General features: G+C 42.2%; 1 protein-coding gene across 5 annotated transcripts in view; it reads right to left on the bottom strand.

Moving 5' to 3' along the window:
• Nucleotides 1-4,967: 4,967 nt before the first annotated feature.
• Nucleotides 4,968-19,202, bottom strand: part of ARHGAP22 (Rho GTPase activating protein 22) — a 145,693-nt gene continuing 131,458 nt past the window's right edge. For 4 of the 5 annotated variants that reach the window (XM_032695360.1, XM_032695361.1, XM_032695363.1 and 1 more), the window contains 5 exons: nucleotides 18,698-18,830; nucleotides 14,136-14,209; nucleotides 13,055-13,176; nucleotides 9,469-10,372; nucleotides 4,968-5,414 (listed from right to left, as the gene is read on the bottom strand). In XM_032695360.1, coding sequence (XP_032551251.1) covers nucleotides 5,186-5,414; nucleotides 9,469-10,372; nucleotides 13,055-13,176; nucleotides 14,136-14,209; nucleotides 18,698-18,830 — 1,462 coding nt within the window. In that variant the 3' untranslated portion in view covers nucleotides 4,968-5,185. Of the gene's footprint in view, nucleotides 5,415-7,760; nucleotides 8,067-9,468; nucleotides 10,373-13,054; nucleotides 13,177-14,135; nucleotides 14,210-18,697; nucleotides 18,831-19,202 lie in introns of those variants that run through there. The other variant, XM_032695362.1, reaches the window with a different exon arrangement.

Raw genomic sequence — 19,202 nt, 5'->3', positions numbered from 1 at the left:
CCAAATTTTCAATTCATTTAATTTATTCTTAGTTTAGGGCACTGGATAAAAGTGGTATTTTAAGTGGTCTCTTTCACTCCTTTCTCCTCTTTAGATATGTCTGCATTACAGAAATGTGTTATGAATCAGGTCACATTGTGTTTCTAATTCTGCAGTTAAAAATTTAAGCTAGGTTTTCTTGAACTACCTCACACAAACTTTCTACGTTTCTTAAGTAAGCAAAGCTAACCCTTGCTATTGGAACTACACTGAATGTGAATAGAAAAATACACCTCCTTTAGAAAAACAAACCTATTGGCCAATGTTGAGACAATATCAGTAAGTATGTTTCTTATATATTTCACGTAAGATGTTCATGTGTAATATATAGCTTGTGTACAGTAATGTACATCTAGAATATTGTGTTAGCTGTAAATTGGTGATTTTATTATTGTAGTCTGGTTTTGTAGGGTAAAAATAGCTTACTAGTAATGTCAGCTCATCCTTTACATTTTACAAAAGGAATAATTCTTGGTAAGCTTTGCATACAGATGAATTACTTTTGTAGGCCCAATATCTAGTCTATTTTTGAGAGTTCTTTAACTTTTATTACTAAAGTTGAGAAAAAAAATGCCACCCCAATTATTGTGATCATTCCTTCTGCCCCTTTTGAAGTATATTCTTAATTTTATTATGTCCCAAGAAATATGAAGTAGAAGATACACCATTAAAAATACTGGGGAAAACTGTAATTCTTTTTTCTTCCCCACATTTGATACTTTTTCCTGCTTTTCCTCTTCCTTTATTCCCTCCAAATAAGCTGTTGGTGGGGCATTACTGAGAACATTGTGGGTTTTTTTACTCATTCATGCCATAGGTCATTACATGTGCACCACTGGAATGTATACATTGTTATCTAGTATGTCAATTGGTTATAATGATATTTTAAATAAAAAAGAAAAAAAAAAGTTTGACCACTATGCATTTAGTGTTTCTTCATTGCTAGGCTAGAACGGTTTTATATGGATTGCCTAAAAAGGCTGCACTTGAAATCTTATTATTGTCAGTACTTCCTGAGAATTCATCTGGTTTTTAATGGTGCTTCAAGTCCTGTCTTGTGTGTGAGCTCACTCATGGGCAAAGTGACATGTTTTTTCCGTTTCTCCATTCCCACTGACTTTGGATGTGCCACAGACTGTTAACAGCCACGTGCCTTTGCAACCACTGGGAATGTGTTCTTGCCTCCTTGCTGCCAGCTCTAGCCACTTTATTTCCTGGAAATACAGCTGCCAAGACCCTGTGCTGCAGAAAGAGGTAAGCCACGGGTTGTCTAATGTATGGGACTAGAACTGAGTCTCAGAGAAGCCTGAAGGATCTGACTTCTGGGGAGAGCTGACTTGTGTGCCCAGACCACTCACTGGCCCCTCTGCTGTGGGTAAATCCTAACACAAAATGCATTTGATTGCCTTCACTTCCAGCAGGGTGTGGGTGTTTCCTTGAACGAAGACTGCAGATGCCCTTGAGCTGTGCTGTTGGTGTCCATATACAGTTTCAAGGAGAGGGACTGTGACTCCTGCAGTACAGTGTAGCCAGCTTTGTTTCTCTGGGCCAGCTGTTTGTTGAGATGTTCTTCTAGGAGTGTGGTAGGACTCACAAATGCTCTTCTTTATTTGCACGTCAGCATAAAGGGCAGCCAATTTCAAATGATATGCTAATAACAGAGTAAGGCTGCAGAGACAGTCTTGGCTCTGCCCAGGATTTGTGTGTGGGTGACTCAGGACTGAAACACTGCTTAGTGCTGCTGGCTTCAGTGGAACTCACTGGTGAATGTGGATGATTCAATGAGCTACCTCCATTCATTTTCCTTTTTGTGTTAGAAATTACATGGAGACCTTCAGAAGGGTTTTTTTGTTATTCTGAAGCATTGCTGTTTTGATTTTTTTTAAAGTATATGCTCATGTTGGGTTTTTTTCACTGAAAAGTTTTTATGCTTTTTTGCCTGCGAAATAGTGGAAGGGAAGATTGCACAGGTGAAGCTATGGTAAAAACATTTCTACCTGATTCCAGGAACCTTTTGTCGTGTTAAATAATATTACCAACCTGTATCTTGTCAACACTTGCTAAGAAAGCTGACATTTAAATTAGGGGCTGTAATGAGCAACAGGTCTGCAAAATAAGGATGCTTGATATGGGGAAATGAAGTGGTGGGAAAAGAGTATGGAAACAGCATTTAAAGCTAGGAAAGAGTGTATCATCTTCCTCAAATAAGGGCATAGTGTTCCATGAGGTTGTGTACAACAGCACAGGTGGATTCCCATTTCTTGTATAATTGCCCCTGTCTGGAAATGAACGTTATAGTCCTGTTGCTGCACTTAAGAGTTAACATCCTACCGTCGTGAATTTTAGCGTGAACTGGGTAGTTGCAGCTTCTTGCAGGCTTTGTTTACTGCAGCGTCTCATCTTCAAAAGGAGCTGGAATTTATTCCTCATGAACAAGAGGTATAGATGGTGCTGGAGCACAACAGTCAACCTGGCACTGTTTAGTTTCACTGATCAGTTTGAGTGTATACTGTTTCATTTGTGACATTGAAAAGAAGAATTAATTTTATCCTGAATGCCAGAGTAATTTTACTGCTACAGATCTGACAGATTGTCCTGTCCTGGAGCTGAAGGTTTGGGATAGGTAGGTTTGTTCCCCAGTTCTGCTGTATGTAGCAGTTACCTAAGGTTAAATACTTACAGAGTTGGCCAGCAGTCCTGTTCACTGCTTGTCTTGCATATTTGGTGTTTAGTCTCCCAGTCAGCATGGCTCAGTTTCCAAGTTTGTAGTGTTCCCAAACTAAAGGGAGCAGTCTGCACTTGATAGATATAGGAGATAATGCAGTATAGTCTAAGGGATGTGTGAGCCGTCAGGATGGATACAGTGAAAGGTTTCCACTTTGGGGATAGCAGTAAGAGAGGGCATTAAAATACCCTGGTTGCTACTACTAGTTGTATTGAATGTTATCAGTAGAAACTTCATTTTTATCAGTCCTGATTTTCTACTTACACCCTGGTCAGGTCACCCTCCGATATTTAGGTTTATTTTGTGATAACTGGCCTAGTACTGCAGCTCCATGCCACACTGTGCTCTTCCAGCTCAGTCATTGTTAAAACAACTGCTTCTCTCTCACATTATTATGGATCTTAATGCTGCTGTTTTAAATGGCCATCCTATTCCGTGCAAGATCACTTGTGACCATCAGTAATAACCTAAGGCAGAGATGGAGAAGGAAGGTGGGGGTGATGCTTGTGCCTGCAGGTGGCAGGCGGGTGCTGCTGAACAGACGGGTACCTGCTGCCTCAAGCCACGAGCAGGAAGGAATCCAGTGCTGCTGGAAAGCCTGGGAAGGAGGAAAAAAGCTTTGAAGTAACGGAATTGACCTGTCCACAGCTTACTGTACCACCTTGCTTGTCTTATCCAGAAAAGATTAGGTTAAAATGCTGGGGTTGGCTCCCATTCAGTGGTTTACATTTTTATAGGAAGAAGTGTTACAGTGCAGCAGAAACAAGTAAACATCCAGATGTTTAAATACTGAAATACCTGGATGTGAGATGAGAAAGTCGCTACTGAAAGGTGGACTATCTGCTGGTATGTAAAAAAGCCCATTCTAAGGTTATTTCCAGACAGTGAGTTATAGTCTTCTCTAGTAAGAAACAAGATTCAGGGCATTTTTTTAAAATACTTAAAATAAAGCAATTGCTCCTTCTGTATATATATATATTATTAATTGCTCCTTCTGTACTTTCCCTTTAGCCAGTTCATGTTGTCATGACACTTTTCTGTTAAAAAACTTTCTTCTTAGAGACTCCCAAGCTGTCTCAGCTATCAAAGATAAAGTGCCAAGAAAACGTGAACAGTGCTGTGAGTGCTGGGCTGGCAGGTGAGAGTTCAAGCTGAATCTGGTGAAACAATTTTCTGTGTGCAGGCTCCACATGGCTCAGGGTGCTACAAATGCTATGCAGAGCTTCTCAAAACCCCTTGGGAGGGAAGTCAGCCCTGGCAGGTATTTACCAGAAATTACAGCTTCATTCTAATGGATTTTTTCTTAGTAGAAATAATGAACTTGGGCTGACAGTTTGTTTGCAGTATTTCTCCTGTCCCCTCATCTCCTTGTGAGAACCACCAACAAAAAAATATACTTAGTGTAATAAGAAGTGATACAAGGCAGCCAAGTGTAAATTGTCCAGGGAGGGTTAAAGATAGATCCCCACCCTTCTCGCTCTACCACCCCAATGCCCCCCACCCCGACTGCACTAATTTCTCTTACCATAGGTTTTGCTATTAGAGTTTTATAGATTAGAAACCCTCAGCAGCTGGATCAGTTGGATGTCTTTTGATGATAAGAATCTTCCATATTCTACCTTGATGACTGATATTCCCTATTCTATCTTTATGACATAAATCAACTCATGAAATTTTTTTTTCTTGCAGCTAATACTGGTCTATTTTTGGCTCAAAAATCCCCCAGATACCTAGGGCAAAATGTGCATATTTAAAGTTCCATGGAGGTTGTGTAGCCAATCTGATTATTAATCACATACAGTTTAATAAGTTGCCTTTTTATGAAACACTGAAACTGTTTAGCAGGTAAGGGACCATTTTAGTGAATTGTCAAGATTTTGGTATCTTCAGCTTTTTTGTAGATTTTGTTTTCACAGTATCTTCATAAAATAATGCCACTTTAGGAATGAGAAATTTGAACAAACTTTATGTATGGAGTGGGGAGAAAACCACCTTATTAGAATCCATCTGGTAAACAACGCCACTGGCTGTGGTGCCAGACTGGAACTGCCATCTCCCCAAGCACAAGTGCAGGAGGCCCTCATCTCCTGGCTCAGCCTGTCCATTGGTTCTGGCCATCCACCCACGCTGCAGGACTTTCCACCGTCCTTGAGCCAGCGAAAGGATGGTGCATTTGAATCCAAAGATGGCAGGACAACTCTGGAGAAGGGGGCCCCTTTCCTGGCCATCTGACATCTAAACTTTCAAGCATTATGGTCACACTTTCCCAGCTTGCCCAAATACTATAGCACATGTAAAGACAACAGAGCAAGTGTCACCAATAGCACAATCACTGTAGAGTTACTCATGATACATGAGTATACCAGAACAAAGTGTGCATTTTCACTCATTTTGCCAGAAATAGAAATTTCTGTGCTTGTTCTACTTAGGGACTTTAGCACTTTGACTCCCAAGAGTTAAACATCCTAATGTTGAAAAAAACTCCTCCATTTCTTTCTGCAGGAGGTAATTTCTCTTCTCAGCATCTTCACGAGCACGTTCAGAATTCCTCAGCTTGATCTCCAGCATCGTGTATTTCTTTCGTTCTTGGTCCAGTTCTTCTTCTAACCTAACCACTTGTTTCCTCAGGTCTGCACTTGTTTCTTCAATTCTTAAAACCAATGGGGAGAGAGAAAAAAAAAAAGCTTTTTAAGTGGGTGGATAAATACAGGTGGTAACTATAATAAATTTAAGTTGTTCCACTTAGTTCTCTCCTTTAAAACTTTCTCTTAGTTTCTAACTGCCATTTCATTAATGTTGAATTTAAGGGCAGAGACTCCTTGAAAGCTGGAGCCTTCTCTATTTGTATCTTGAGAAAATATGCTCAAATCTTAGAAAATGACATTTACTTTAGGGCACAGGACTGGATGTCTGAGGAGATGTAGTAACTCCTCAGTTAGACTGAGTGGAAATATATAACTCTGAAATAATCTTTTAACCTCTGTTTTCATCCTGATACTGTTTCTCTATATGGATATCCAGTACAGAGCAACATCCTTAGAGATCAAGTCAGAGTCCTTCCTCACCATCCATTTAATGGTATTTTCTGTAAAGTTTGTTGTTGATCTTGGGGTGGGGTACAAGATTTTACAAACCCCAACGTGTCATGTGAGGAAGAATCCGAAGAACAGTCTTTAAATTTAATCTGGGCACAAAACTCTGGTGCAAGACTCAGAGCTTTTCACTAAGGATGTCAAAGAACAAGGTTCACGGTTTTGTGACTTGAAAGAAGCACAGAAGGCAAAGCAGTTGCTGTCCCCTCTGTCATGTTTCCTAATCACAAGACAGAGTTAATGATGTTAATAAAGAGGAGGGAATATTTTCAGATAGGAATTTCTGATCACTAGGATATGATTTAAAAAATTAGGCTTTTCCTAGGAAAAGTGTACCCCCTTTAAAATAGAATAAATTTTTAAAAAATAATTTAAAAAAAACCCAAAACACCAAAAAAAACCCAAACATGAAACCACTCCCCCCTCTCACTGATACCCAGCTATGAAGCTTACCTTCCTGTGAAACTGTGAACAGGTTATTTTTAGACAGAGTAAATTATACTCAACAAGGGCATGCTACTGACTCCATACTAAAACAAACAAACGAAAAACAAATGGGGGCTTTAGCAGCCAGAAGGGTCTGAATTCCATTTTGTGACTGGCCAAGATGCAATTATGCAGGCAGTGCAGTTTGTCCCCTTGAGCTGTTCCTTTACATTGTTTTACATGCAGGTAAAGATGGCAGTGGGATCCTTGTCGCAATTTCCACAATGAATCAGAAAGTCACACACAGGTGCACTGACCTGCACCAAGTTCTGCAAAAAAGGCCCATCTTGGTGAAGGCAGACCTTCATCACCAGCCAGCTGTGGCTTCTTGCCTAATAGGACTCTTCTGAAGCTGGGTTGCTTCCCCACACACACACTTTGTTACATTCTACAGCTCTACATGCCAATTACATTTTTCTACCACTAAATTTAGGGGTCAGCTAAAGCAGCCTAGATGAACTGTCTACATTCTGAATTACAGAGGGTAACAGTACCTACTGCATTTCTACATACACAACATAGCAGTCCTCTCCAAGATATTTCCATTTTCTTAAAGAGTCCAGGTGCTAAACATGAATTACTAAAAGTCAACAGAGAATGTCTGATAATTATATTAACCTTGAGGGAGAAATGCTCTGGAACAGGCTGGTTACAGGCAGGCCATAAAACTTGCCTCCCTCTGACTAAGAGAGAGAAAATAGGCAGTTGATGATGAGAAATAACAGCTTTTCCATCAGCAAGTGTTCTTGCATCTGCCACAGGCAGGTAGTGACTCTGCTTTCCCTCCACTTATGTATGTGCCAACAAAAAGCTCATATTCTTTCATTAAAACTTGTCCTACTACACACACAGAGTTCTGCAAACCACACAAGCACATGTACAACTGTAAAGCAATAAATTATTATTTTTGGGGACTAAATTATCTTCAATAAAATAAAGACAGTGAGGCAGCCTAAATTTTTCCTGCTGAGCAGCCTCCCTTCTTTGCTAGTTAGCTCTTGGCTTTCCACAGAAACAGACTTTCATGCAGTCTCAAAAGGAACATAGTTTTTCACATGTAAATTGCTGCAGATGTAGTAAAAACATTGCAAAATTTTTGAGAGCTGAAAAACTTGGCTTGAAATTCTTAGACTTGACAGCACAATCCTTCAGGCTGTAATCCTGAACAGCTGGAGTCATCCTGTTTGATACATAAAGGCCGTGATTGCATCTTGCCTGGTTTTATGAAACTTTTAGTTCATTATGCATTTTCCTCTCAGTTACTTTGCCCTGTGAGACCTGGGCAATTTATAGCCCTCCCCTCCAGCCACAGTGCTCTCTGCCCTGTCCAGCTGAAGGGGAAAGGCAGGTGTTAGAGCTGAAGCAGCTGGAACTGCTCAACAGCTGGAATGAAGAACAGGTCTTCTGGATGCCCCTGATGTTCACAGCTTAAGGCCCTGTTGGAGCAGTTTTAGTAACAAGAGGTGGAAAGCTATCTCTTCCCCCAGGCATCAGGTAAGAATGTGCAGCCTGGTGTTTCTGTTTATTACTTTCTGTCCCTGCATCAAGGCTTGCCAGAGCAGCTCTGCAGAATTAAATGCCAGGCACATACCTTCATCTCCTCCCATTCTGCATCAGTAGGGCATCTAAAAAATCCAAATAAGCCATTAACTACCACACTCATTCAGAGACCTTTTCCAACACCCCATGCTAGCAACTGGTGATGTTCTCATCAGCTCCTGTACCTGGAACACAACAAGGTGAGGGTAGGCTTTTCTCCCACTCTGTGATGGAACTGAAACTGCTACACAGCCTCTTTTTCTTTTCAGCTTCACACACCAAGGCAGGATAGTGCATGAAGCAGAAATGCTGCAGAGGCTGGCAGGTCACCACCATAGGAAATCATAAAATAAAGCAGGAAGGTAGCAAGTAGAATTCCTGCCTTAACAGCTGGCCCACAGGAAGGCATCAAAGTTCAGATACATTTCTGAGAAATTAATTAATTAACAAGAAAAAAAGTGGCAACTAATGCAGACTGAAGCTGTGCTATACTATGCCAACTGTCGTATGTGCTTTTGGTACCAGGTTTGGGAGACTGTAAACTGAGGTATGGAAATGCTACCAGAGTTTTAGTAATTGAAGGAGTATAACATCAACACCTGAGCACAAAAAAAACAACAAACTCTGAGAACTAAACTATTAGTAAAAAAATGGGACTACAGCCCTTCTTCAGCGCTTTCATGTGAATATATCCCTGAGTGCTTGCCTGAAAGTCATTCCATTAAGCACATACACTCATAAAACCTAATATACCAACTCCCACAAATGAATAAATATGACTTCCTAATTCTTAATACTTTCTACTTCCTACAACAGCCCCTGTCCTCACACACAGCTCTCCTGAAAACTAGAGGAATTTTTCTGAGCTGAATTCTTAAGTATAACACCAGCAGTTGTGCAAGGAAACACCAGTGGGCAAATAATGACACAGTCTGCTGTCTGCTGCACAAGCTGCAGCTCGCTGCTACTCCAAGCCAGGGGCTGCCACGGGAGCCAAAGACCACTTTTTACATCAAAAAACAAAAGCAAGGTTTTTAGAAGTTTAACACAAAAGGGCTGCAGAAAAAGTTGTCGCTGAGATGCAGTCCCAACACCGCAAAAAAATCCACTGCAGAATAGCCAAGAGCAGTTTCCTCAAGAATGTTCCTGTTGGGAAAAGCAACAAGAAGCCCTCAATTTCAGACTGATTTGGTACAAATACTAGCACCTGCACAGACCAACAGAGTTCTTTGTTGAGGCCTGACCACGCTAGGTCCCAATTCCTCCCTCTAAGATTTGCTGTTTCTCTGAGGACACTAAGAGAAGACTTTGGCATTACCTGTGCAGTTCTCATTTCCACTGAAAACACAGAATGTGAAATACTGGATTTCCCTGTATGGCAGAAATCCCCTCTTTTTTTTTTAATGACCTCTTAGATCAGAGAAAGAAAAGCTGGATTCAGAGAGCAGTGAGGAAAAAGCAGGACCAGATCTGCTGTCATCTAAACCCAAACTTCAGGTCTGAGATCCTGATACCCTTCAGAGCTCATGTTCAGACAGGGCTAATGTTCGCAGACAACTTCCTTGTCCCCCCAGCAGATGACATTACCTTTTGATACTAGTCTCATACTCAGTCCTCTGTTTGCTCAGTTCTGTCTTTAGCTCCACCACCAAGCTCTGTAAGGCCCTGGAGCATTGGACAGAGTCTCGGGAAGCTGCAGCTGGGTCGCTCTGTTCGCTGCTGCTGCTGCTGCATGCATCAAACCTGTCCATGCTGTTTTCCAGGTCTGCAGTCTTGCCCTCGCTCTGAGACAGCGAGCCCTGAGTTATCCACTCGGTTTTGAGAGAGCTTAAAGCAGAAGAGTCACTGGCCCGGCAGGCTGGGCAGCTGCTGACTGAGTCCATCACAGAAATCTCACATGATGACGTTGACCATGTAGTGCTGGCCATGCTGTGTGTGCTGAGGGACAGGCTGGACGAGGGGACGTTGTCGTAAGTGGAGAGTCTCTGGGAGGAACATGAGTCTTTAACTCGCTCCCCAGATGCTGTCCGGCGGTGGCCTCGGAGTGAGTACAGTCCGTTCATCAACCAGTTCCCGCTGGAGGAGAGATTGGGGATATCTAAGGATGAGCTGCCGAGCTTTGGACTCACAGACCGTGCTCCCTGCTGGCGGAAGGAGTATTTCCATGGAGGCAGTGTCTGCACTCTTTTACTGGGGCTGGTGGCAGGCTGAGTTAATTTGCCACTGTGCTCTGGAGGAGTGATTTTCACTTCAGGTCCTGGGGTGACCTCTAGTGCCACGGCATTGCTAGAAGGCAAATCAGCGGGGCTGGGAGCACTGTTCTCTGACCTGCTGTCCTCCCCGTCCTCCTCAGAGATCCACTCCACAGTACTGCGCTGCCGCACAGGCCTGATTTCCAGCTGGCTCCCTGGCACGTCTGCCTGAGGAACAGCAAAGATTCGCCCCTGTTCACTTATCAGCACTGTCATCAGGTGTTGAACTAGTGAGGTGCCTGTGGGTGGAAAACAAAGGCAGAGGAGAGGTGAAAAGCCCTCCCAGACTCATCCCCAGCCTGTGGGATGTCCCGTGAGCGCCTCTGAGGCCTGTGGCTGCCGTGCCTTTCAATGGGTCTGCACAAGGAGCTACTCTGGGCCTTTCTATACAGGACTTCAAAAGGAGTCATTGCTTTTGCTGGAAAGGGAGATTGTGAAGGATGTGGGTCTCAGTTCAGTTCATGAATGTAGCTGACTAGCAGAGCACAAATTATCACTAGCAATGATTAATAAACTGACCTGCTTAAGAAGGCTGGAAGCTTAACTGACCTTGGAGGATGACAGAGGTGGAGGACACCTGGAAAACAGGGCAGGTCTGTACCACACCAAGCATCAATCTCAGTGTTTGCATCCACGCAGGATAGTGCAGCCCTGTGCAGGGATGCATGGCAAGATCCTGAACACACTAACCTATTCGCTGGGATGAAGCACCTCTCCGTCCAGCTTCCAAAACCAGCAGGTTTACACAGCTAGGTTGCACTCAGTTTTATAGTCTAAACAGGCCCAGAGCTGCTGCTTATTGAAGAACCAGAAATTTCAGCTCAGGCCTTCTGCTGCACTCAGTGTATAGAGAAACTTGCAGAAAGTATGACATCTGCATGATACTCACAGAAGGTGTACAGCAAGTGCAGAAAGTACTTGCAATTATTTAAATCCACAGAAATGAGCTACCATTGTTTTCCAGTAGTGGAGCCAACTGTTATGAACTAATAGAGAACGCCACACTTACCAAACCTAATACAAAGCACTTCCTACAAATGAGAAAAACCCTTAAAGGAGTGAATATGCCATTCTATCTTTAAGTATTACCTAAAATAGAGAATAAGACCAACATACTCATGGGTTCAAGACAAAAGCCTGATTTTAATGATGACATTTTGGCCTGACAGCAAGAGGTACTGAACTCATCTACCACTTCTATTTTATGTCTGTGAACGCAGGAAGAGAAATAAATGTCTTGAAGATCAGGGCATTCCTAACAATTTAGCTGTCAAACTTCAGATATTTCTATTTGAAATTCATGGTTTAAATTTGAAGAGAGACACAACTAGAGCGCTTTTGTTAAGTTCTGGGTGCAGTATTTTACTTTATCAGTTTATTTAGCAGATTGAAATTACCCTGAAGCTAAAAAAAATTAAGTCTGTACACTTCTCTGTTATTTCTATCTAATCAATCTTCTATCCTCAGCTAAAAATTAAACAAAACATTGCTATTGCTGTTGTTATTGGTATAATGACTAAGTCAAAAAATCCAGCCTACATATCCCAATTTTTCTACAGTACAGATCTACGGCAATACAGAATTCCAGGTCAGATCACTGTAGTGTTTTTAGATGATGATTAAGAGGGACCAGGAGACCACAGCATCTGTGGCACCCGTGCACCTACACACAATACAAGCACCTCTGCCATCAGATGAACTGCATAATGAAATGCCTGAGGTGAACTGAACCCAGACTTGTCACCTGTGCCAGCTGAACAAAGAGCATGCTGTTGGCCCAGGCTGTGAGAGCTGTACCAGCGCTGGCCCAGTGGCCACTAGGGGAAGTTACAGCATCACACACAGGCTGATTTCAGCTGTCCCCACCTCTAATACTGAATAATCAGCATCTGCTCCTACGCTCCCTTCTCCTCCCTGGACTTTTGCACCTTCCACACTTTGAGGAAGTCTCAAATCTACCCTTAATAATATGGCCCACATCTCTGTGGTAGGCTTTGAATCCCTGAACAACTAGAATATGTCAGATCATGCTCTGAAGTTGTCCTTACAGTGACTTGCCATTATGGGCAACATCTGCACATCACCTGTGCAGACCTAAAGGCACTGCTGCTACTACAGCATAACAATACTGGTGTTCTGTGAAGGATTTCCATCATGCAGAACACCACATCAGCTGTCCCCTACAGCTCAGGAACAGCACCAGAGCCAAGTTCAAACATCCTGGGCACAGCATCTCTATCTGTGCCTTCTGCTGCACATCTGTGCAGGCTTGCCAAGAGCCCACAGAACTCAATGCAAAGACCCTACTAAAGCCTGCACCACAGTAGTTGTGTTCCAGTGCCACCTGGGAGAGGAGCTGCTTCCCAGCCCTCGTGTCAGCCTACTTGACCCATACGGAGGCAGATGATTTTAAAGTTTCAGATTTTTACATCCAAAATTAACAGTGATTTTCAACTCATTTCTTGGATTCTGTGAAGTTCTGACCCATATACAGTCTGCTTAGAAAACTACACTTCTAAGACACCTAGCTATAGCCACTGTGGCACAGCAAAAATTACAGTCCTCTCATCATGGCCTAGATGTTCTCTACAGGTAGCTGTATAACCACTGAAATGCACCACTGCTAAATGACAGCAGTTTGGTACTTAAGTGTGGTCCTTCTGAAAAACATGTGAGCTTTTATTTTAGCAGTAGGTTCAAAAAGAGTTTCTAGGTGGCAGAGGCATCTCCACATAGTGGAGAGACACTCCCAGACCCGCAGCAAATGGAGTAAGAGAGGCCAACCAATACACCCCCTTCATAGGCACTGATGGATGGCTTGACTTGTTCTGACTGTGCAGCTACTGATCAGCTACCAACAGATGCACAACCTACAGCTCCAAAGCACAGTTGTTGTGCTGTCTCACAAGAGCAGTACCTACCTTCCATCATGGTCACCGGATCTTCCATTTTGGGACGTAATATATTTGGTCCAAATACTGTAGCCAGGTTCTGGACACTCATCTTGTTAATGCTGGAGTGAGCCTGAACTTCATCGAGGAACCTTGAAAAGCCCCCCCAGAAAAATCAAAGGAGGAGGGGAATAATAAGTAAGTCACTTCTTAGACTATAGACATTCTGGGGCAGGGACAGTTTAGTCTTACTTTCATACAACCCTGACACCTGAAATGATTCTGGGGACTAATGCAGCCTAAATACTCAGTAATTATTCCAGATCCCTTTTAGTGTATGAACTAGAGAAGACAGGATGGTTTCTGTCAGTAGTACCCATCTAGCAGGGATCCAGCCTTCTACTGGGTCTGAAAGGACAGCTTTTTGCATTTTTATAGGAATTCTCCAATTACACAGATTTCACTTACAGACATAACAGAATTAAAAAGACATTTCACTCTTCTCCTTGTCCTAGAACTAGCAGCCTGTGAAAAAGGCTTGAATTTAACAAAATAGAGATTACAGAATCATAGAATGGTTTGGGTTGGAAGGGACCTTTAAAGATCATCTCATTCCAACTTTCAGATAAAAAGGCAGCCCAAAAACTGGGAAAATCAGCACAGAGATGAGGGGAGACAAGGCTGTGGAGTCCCTGGAATCCAAGAGGAAGCTACTCCTAACCACACTTCCAAACCAGAGCAGATGCCAGACTGGCTGTTCTGACTGCATCTGCTACTCAGCTTGTGTCATAAATTTTCCAAGTGTGCAATATGTAGAAATAATGTCTTTCTTTAGTGGTCTGTAAGTACTTCTGAAATAAACAATATAATACATTGGTATCATTCATGCCTGCTGCCAAGGCTGTTTGTGACAGCAACTTGCTTGGTTGATGCTCTTGGATAAACCAAGAGCTTCCTTCAGGCAGGCTGTTCGTTCACCTCTGAATGTTTTAAAGGAGCAGTAACTTACACGTAAGTGATGTCTGAATATTCATACATTCAGAGTATATTATTTGCATGTAAGCCTCACAAAACTTAAAGACTTTTCCAAGTGTTAATTAATTTCACTTACTTGCATATGTATTTGAGGAGGTTGTAGTTGGCTTGGGGCAAATTCTTCACCTGTTTAACCAGTTCCTGGGTTCCCTGAGGGACAGGAAAAACAAGAAGGAGAGATATTAATGTAAATGCTGCAAAGCAGACGTGACTTTCCTTCAGTACTACAAAGTCCTCTTTCCATGGCCAAATGCTGCACAACAGATGACAACACAAGGACGCTTCGCTTTAAAAGAGGTGCCATCTAATGCACTGTGCATTACCAAAAAAACCCACAATGTCTGGAACTTGACTCAGTTCTCAGTGGAAATCTTCCACTCAACTTTAATGGTTGATGTAGAAGCCTTCGGTTAGTAAGGCCTGTCAGCCTTCAAAGCCTGCCCACTGGCATCAGTGGCAATGTACCAGCAGATCTGCCTTTGCAGGACGTGGCCTATTTGAAACTTTGAGGCATCGAGTGCAGTACAAACACATCGCAGTAATGTTCAGCTGGAGCAGAGGAGAGTTTTTCTTGAAAAAGCTAAATGACACTCCAACTACCTCCCTTTTAATGACATACTTCTATTTGCAGTCGTTCTGACCGGGAACATACTTCCTCACAAAATTTCTGTTTTCACATTAAAACGTAAGATGAGACATCAGCTGAATGAATGACTTAAAACCCTGAAGCTATTGAAATCATATAATGAAAACCTCTGACTCAGAAGGCTATTGTCCTGCTACAGTCCCAACTATCATTTGCTTCTTCCTGTCAATGCTGCAGTTGCCCTGGATATTTGCTTATTTTTGGGGACAACTAAACCTTTTGTAGAAAAATAGATACCGAAGCACATTTATGAAGAGTGATAGCTGCTAATGAATGACAGAGGGCTGCAAACTAATGATGGAGACATTCCAGAAGCAACTGGTTCAGAGCCAAAGAAGTGCAGTTGGACATTCATTTCAAACTCTCCCCAATTTATTAAGGACTGTTAGGGAGGGAATTCTGTTGGCCAGACTCTTGCAAGAGCTTCCTGATTTCTCTGGTCCAGATAAGTCAGAAAGATCCAGAGAGCAGTCTCTATTCCTGCCTTTCTCCTTAATGCCCTAAATGTATAGGTACTTCTTTATTCTGTACGTCCCATCACAAAAAAACCAAAACTTCTCTAGTAAAAACCTAAAACATAAAACACAATTCTTAAAAGCAGCAGGCCTTTTTTAATTCCTTAGCTTAAACACCATGCTGTTTTAACAGTGACAACAGTGGAGACACCAATAAAAGGCCAGTCGCTTTTGAAAATCACAATCCTCTTTTTTAACTTCTGAAAATTTTTGAATCAAGAACAGCTGCTACTGATGTGAAGGTTAAGGTCAGTTGTTCAGGTCAACCAGCTTTCAAGTGACAAGTTTGAACTAGAAATGGGTGAGCTAACAGACCTAATTCCCTCTTGAATTTTGCTCTGTACCCCAATTTATTTCAAATAAGGAAATCAAGGTGGTATTTGGCACTATATTTCAAGTACTCTGAATTAAAATACCATAGCTCCACTGGAAGCAAGAGGAGGCTTTAGAAAGAAAACTGCAGGCAGCTGTGAACAGCAGGGAACATGACCTAAAGATACAAGATGCTACCTGAAAGAAGAAAAGGTTCTAAAAATTTATCATTCATGCTCTGTCACAAGGAATCTCAAACATGGTATTATACAGAAAGTATCTTCATATTTATCAAGGTAGAAACACCTGCCAGGTTAAAAAAAGCTTTCTCTCCTACTGCAGCCCAGCAAGCAACACAAGCACTGCACTGTTATTCATCGTGGGATTTTGCATTACCTCCTTGAAAATGCTGCTTTCCAACAAATTATCCCAAACCCAAGGGTTTTGCACTGTGTGTAACAGATCAGCACCAATTTGGAGCTTCTAGTTTGGCTGGAAAACTAGTAACATTTTAGATGCTCATCCAAATTCAGATCCCTCTTTAAAAACTCAAAGCCATGTGTTCAATCCACTGAACTGCTGTGCAACTCTAGAGTATAGGTAGCAGTGAAGGCTGAATACTACCATGTCAAGTCAGCTCAGACTCAAACGAGTTTTTAGAATTTTGAAGATCTCTCTCTAAAATTGTTTTTAATTTTTGATCCCTCCTCCAAATCAGTTGGGATCGGAATCAAATCTTTTTTAATGCTGCAGTCCTGCTGAGATACCTGGAGACCTCAGCACAATCTAAGGTCTCTGTTATGTTTCTGTTTGCATTTGAATACCAGAGATGAGTTGGATGCAGAACGAAGAGATGAAAAGCAATCTGAATGAAAAATGGAAAGCTTAGCACAGTGCTGGAGTTAGGCCAAGCTAAAATCATAGTAATTTCTATCCACAATCACAATGTAGCAGCACGAGGTGCCAAAAGTTTTATTCGAATGGCTAATTTGCCTTGAGCAATTCTGGTTTTATTGGGTGAGGGGGGAGAGTGGGCGTGTAAAACTAAAAAAACTGATATTTCAAGTTCCAAGTAAAAAATGAAAACAAAATAGTACTTCAAACTAAACACCATGCTGTTCTAACAGTGGCAACAATGGAGATAATTGTTTTAAATAATGTTTTATTCTTTAATAAATATGTTTTGATTTTTAAATTCCCTGCTTATCATTATGTGTTACAAATTATGGTTTCAATGAAACCACAGTTTCTAGGCAGGGGGATTTTCCAAGTGGGAGGCAGCGAGTCAGGCCCCACAGGCTAGGTATGACTTTGTGTTACATTCTGCTCCACATGCTACTGTGCACGTACAGCATCTCCACCCTTGGTGTGGGCACTCCACCTTCCTTTCTGAAAAAGTAAACAGCCCTTGTTAAGGTTCCAGATTTTGTTGGGAAAAAAAATTGCTTATGTTTACAACAGCAGCTTAACAAAACAACTCTGTGCTAGGACCAGTGCTGTATTTTGTAAGCTTTCATTTTGGCTATCTTGTGCTCCCCATCACCTTTCTCATCCAAAGAGAATTCTGCACTACAAGTCATTTGAGTCTGACCTTGCTCCCACAGAAGCAACACAGATGTTGCTTCCCAATCTGCTGCAGCCTGTGCAGGCAAAATCAGGCAAACAACGTAGTTAATAAGCTGAGCAGTGATATACAATTATGTTTGCCCAATTTGGCAGTGTCTCTACTCTTGTGCAACAGTGCTTAATGGATCCAAAACTTCTCAGTCTGCACATCTTATGACCAAAATGAAACCAGCTCCACTGCCTCAGAAGTACTGCTGTTTCTTGTGAAATAACTGCTGTGTGGTCTGTAACACAGCACCCTGCAGAGATGCCTGAGTTCACTGAGGGTAAAGCAGAAAATGAGCAAGTTTTGGAACTAGTAGACACATATCTCTACCTATGAAAAGACAACACTAGTGCACTGACACACTGATGTGGCTGTGTCCAGGATGCAAATGCATATTCACCTGTGGTAATATACTGTGCCATGCACAGAAATTTGCTTTCTTGGAGTTGATTGGAGGTTACATCATTTGAGTGTTGAGAGCAGTAAACTTGCCTTTTAACCGTAAAATCTTATATTACCACATATGCTACATCTGAGGCACACAAACAAGCATCTTCATATGGGCATCATGAAGGACAATCTCCCCAGATCCTTCTGCCACTTCAACTGAAGGTGAACTCCAGGCTCGCACTGAAGAACAGAATCCCACCAAAGACAAAGATGAGCATGCTCTTGAGACCACACACAGAAAACAGAACTGTGGACTGCAGCTTACAAGCCCTCGGGCCTTTGCCTCTTTAGCAAAAGAAAGACATCAGTAACAGCCCTTACAGCTTCTTTAAATTGCTGTTTTAGAAAGTGGCACAGTTCCACCGCATCAGACCAGATCCAACGTGCCTCTGCAGACAGCAAAGGACTAAGGTAAGAAGAACAATATGGATGAAACCAATCAATCAATCATATTGTAAATTATCCTGCTCCTCTCAAGCAGTGAATCAAAATTTCCATGATTGCCACAGACTTGATGATTTTTGTCAGCCCCTTCCCTTGCCTGGAAACCAAAGAGAAGAATATCATAAGAAGGTTCTGGCAAAGTATTCATAGCATTATTTCCCCCCCATTTGGGGATAATAGCATAGTCTGCTATTTTGTAGTGTCTTTCCTCTAAGAAATACAAAGGCCATTGCACTGATGACTGTCTCATCCACCAAAAACTTTGGGAAGCAGAATATGTTGTTCTGATATTTAAAATGGAAAACACAGGAAAAGGGAGTGACTTTATACAGACTGCTAATGAGTTAACAGCAAGGCTGGGAAAGGAACCCATACCTCCTTCCTACCTTGCATCTCTTGCTGATTATGCTACAGAATAGCTTTTTTAGAAGAAAGAAGCACCAGGCTACAAGACTGACTTCAAAAAAAGGTCCTGCTTCAAGCAGTAGCCTGTGACAATAGCACCCAATTCACAGCTTCAGGAAAATTCAGAGGAAGGTTCCCAGGGACTTCACTGATTTAAATCAAGATAGAAGAATGATGAGAAAAAAAATTATACTACACTGAGTCTGGGGAACAACCTCTGATGTAGAAGGAGGCAGATTAGAAGGATCACTGACCTCTCCTTCATCTTTTGAGAGTAGCTGTCCACAAGAAAGAAAGTCTTCATATTTGGCAAAGGGGATGACAGGCTCTGGCAGCTCTCGAAGGTAAAGCTTCAGGAGGGACGCCACAGTGTGAACATCTGTGTTGCTGCAACAGAGAAGAGGGAAGGAAATTTAGAAACCCACACTACTGCAAAGTTTGATGCCTTTCACTTGGGGTGCATCAAGGTCCCTCTCAGGGACAGGGACAAAGTAGGCACATGGAAGGAAGCTCTTCCACCACATTTGTTTGTACTAGACAGAAGGGTCTACCTGGAAACAAGGGAAATCTCCCATTTTGTCAAGATACAAATGCACCTGAGGCAACACAGGCAGTGGAAGGGATATGCCCATGATACTGCTTCAGGTAGGGTGGCACTGTGGTTCCTCAGCCAATGTGGATTGGGAACGCGAGCAATACAGTCCAGGCAAGTGCACAGTGAACACACAGCATTGATAATAGAGCTCAGCTCCTGATTCC

Source organism: Chiroxiphia lanceolata, chromosome 8, assembly GCF_009829145.1.
Source record: "Chiroxiphia lanceolata isolate bChiLan1 chromosome 8, bChiLan1.pri, whole genome shotgun sequence".
Classification (NCBI taxonomy): domain Eukaryota; kingdom Metazoa; phylum Chordata; class Aves; order Passeriformes; family Pipridae; genus Chiroxiphia; species Chiroxiphia lanceolata.
This window is presented reverse-complemented; position numbering and strand designations above follow the sequence as displayed.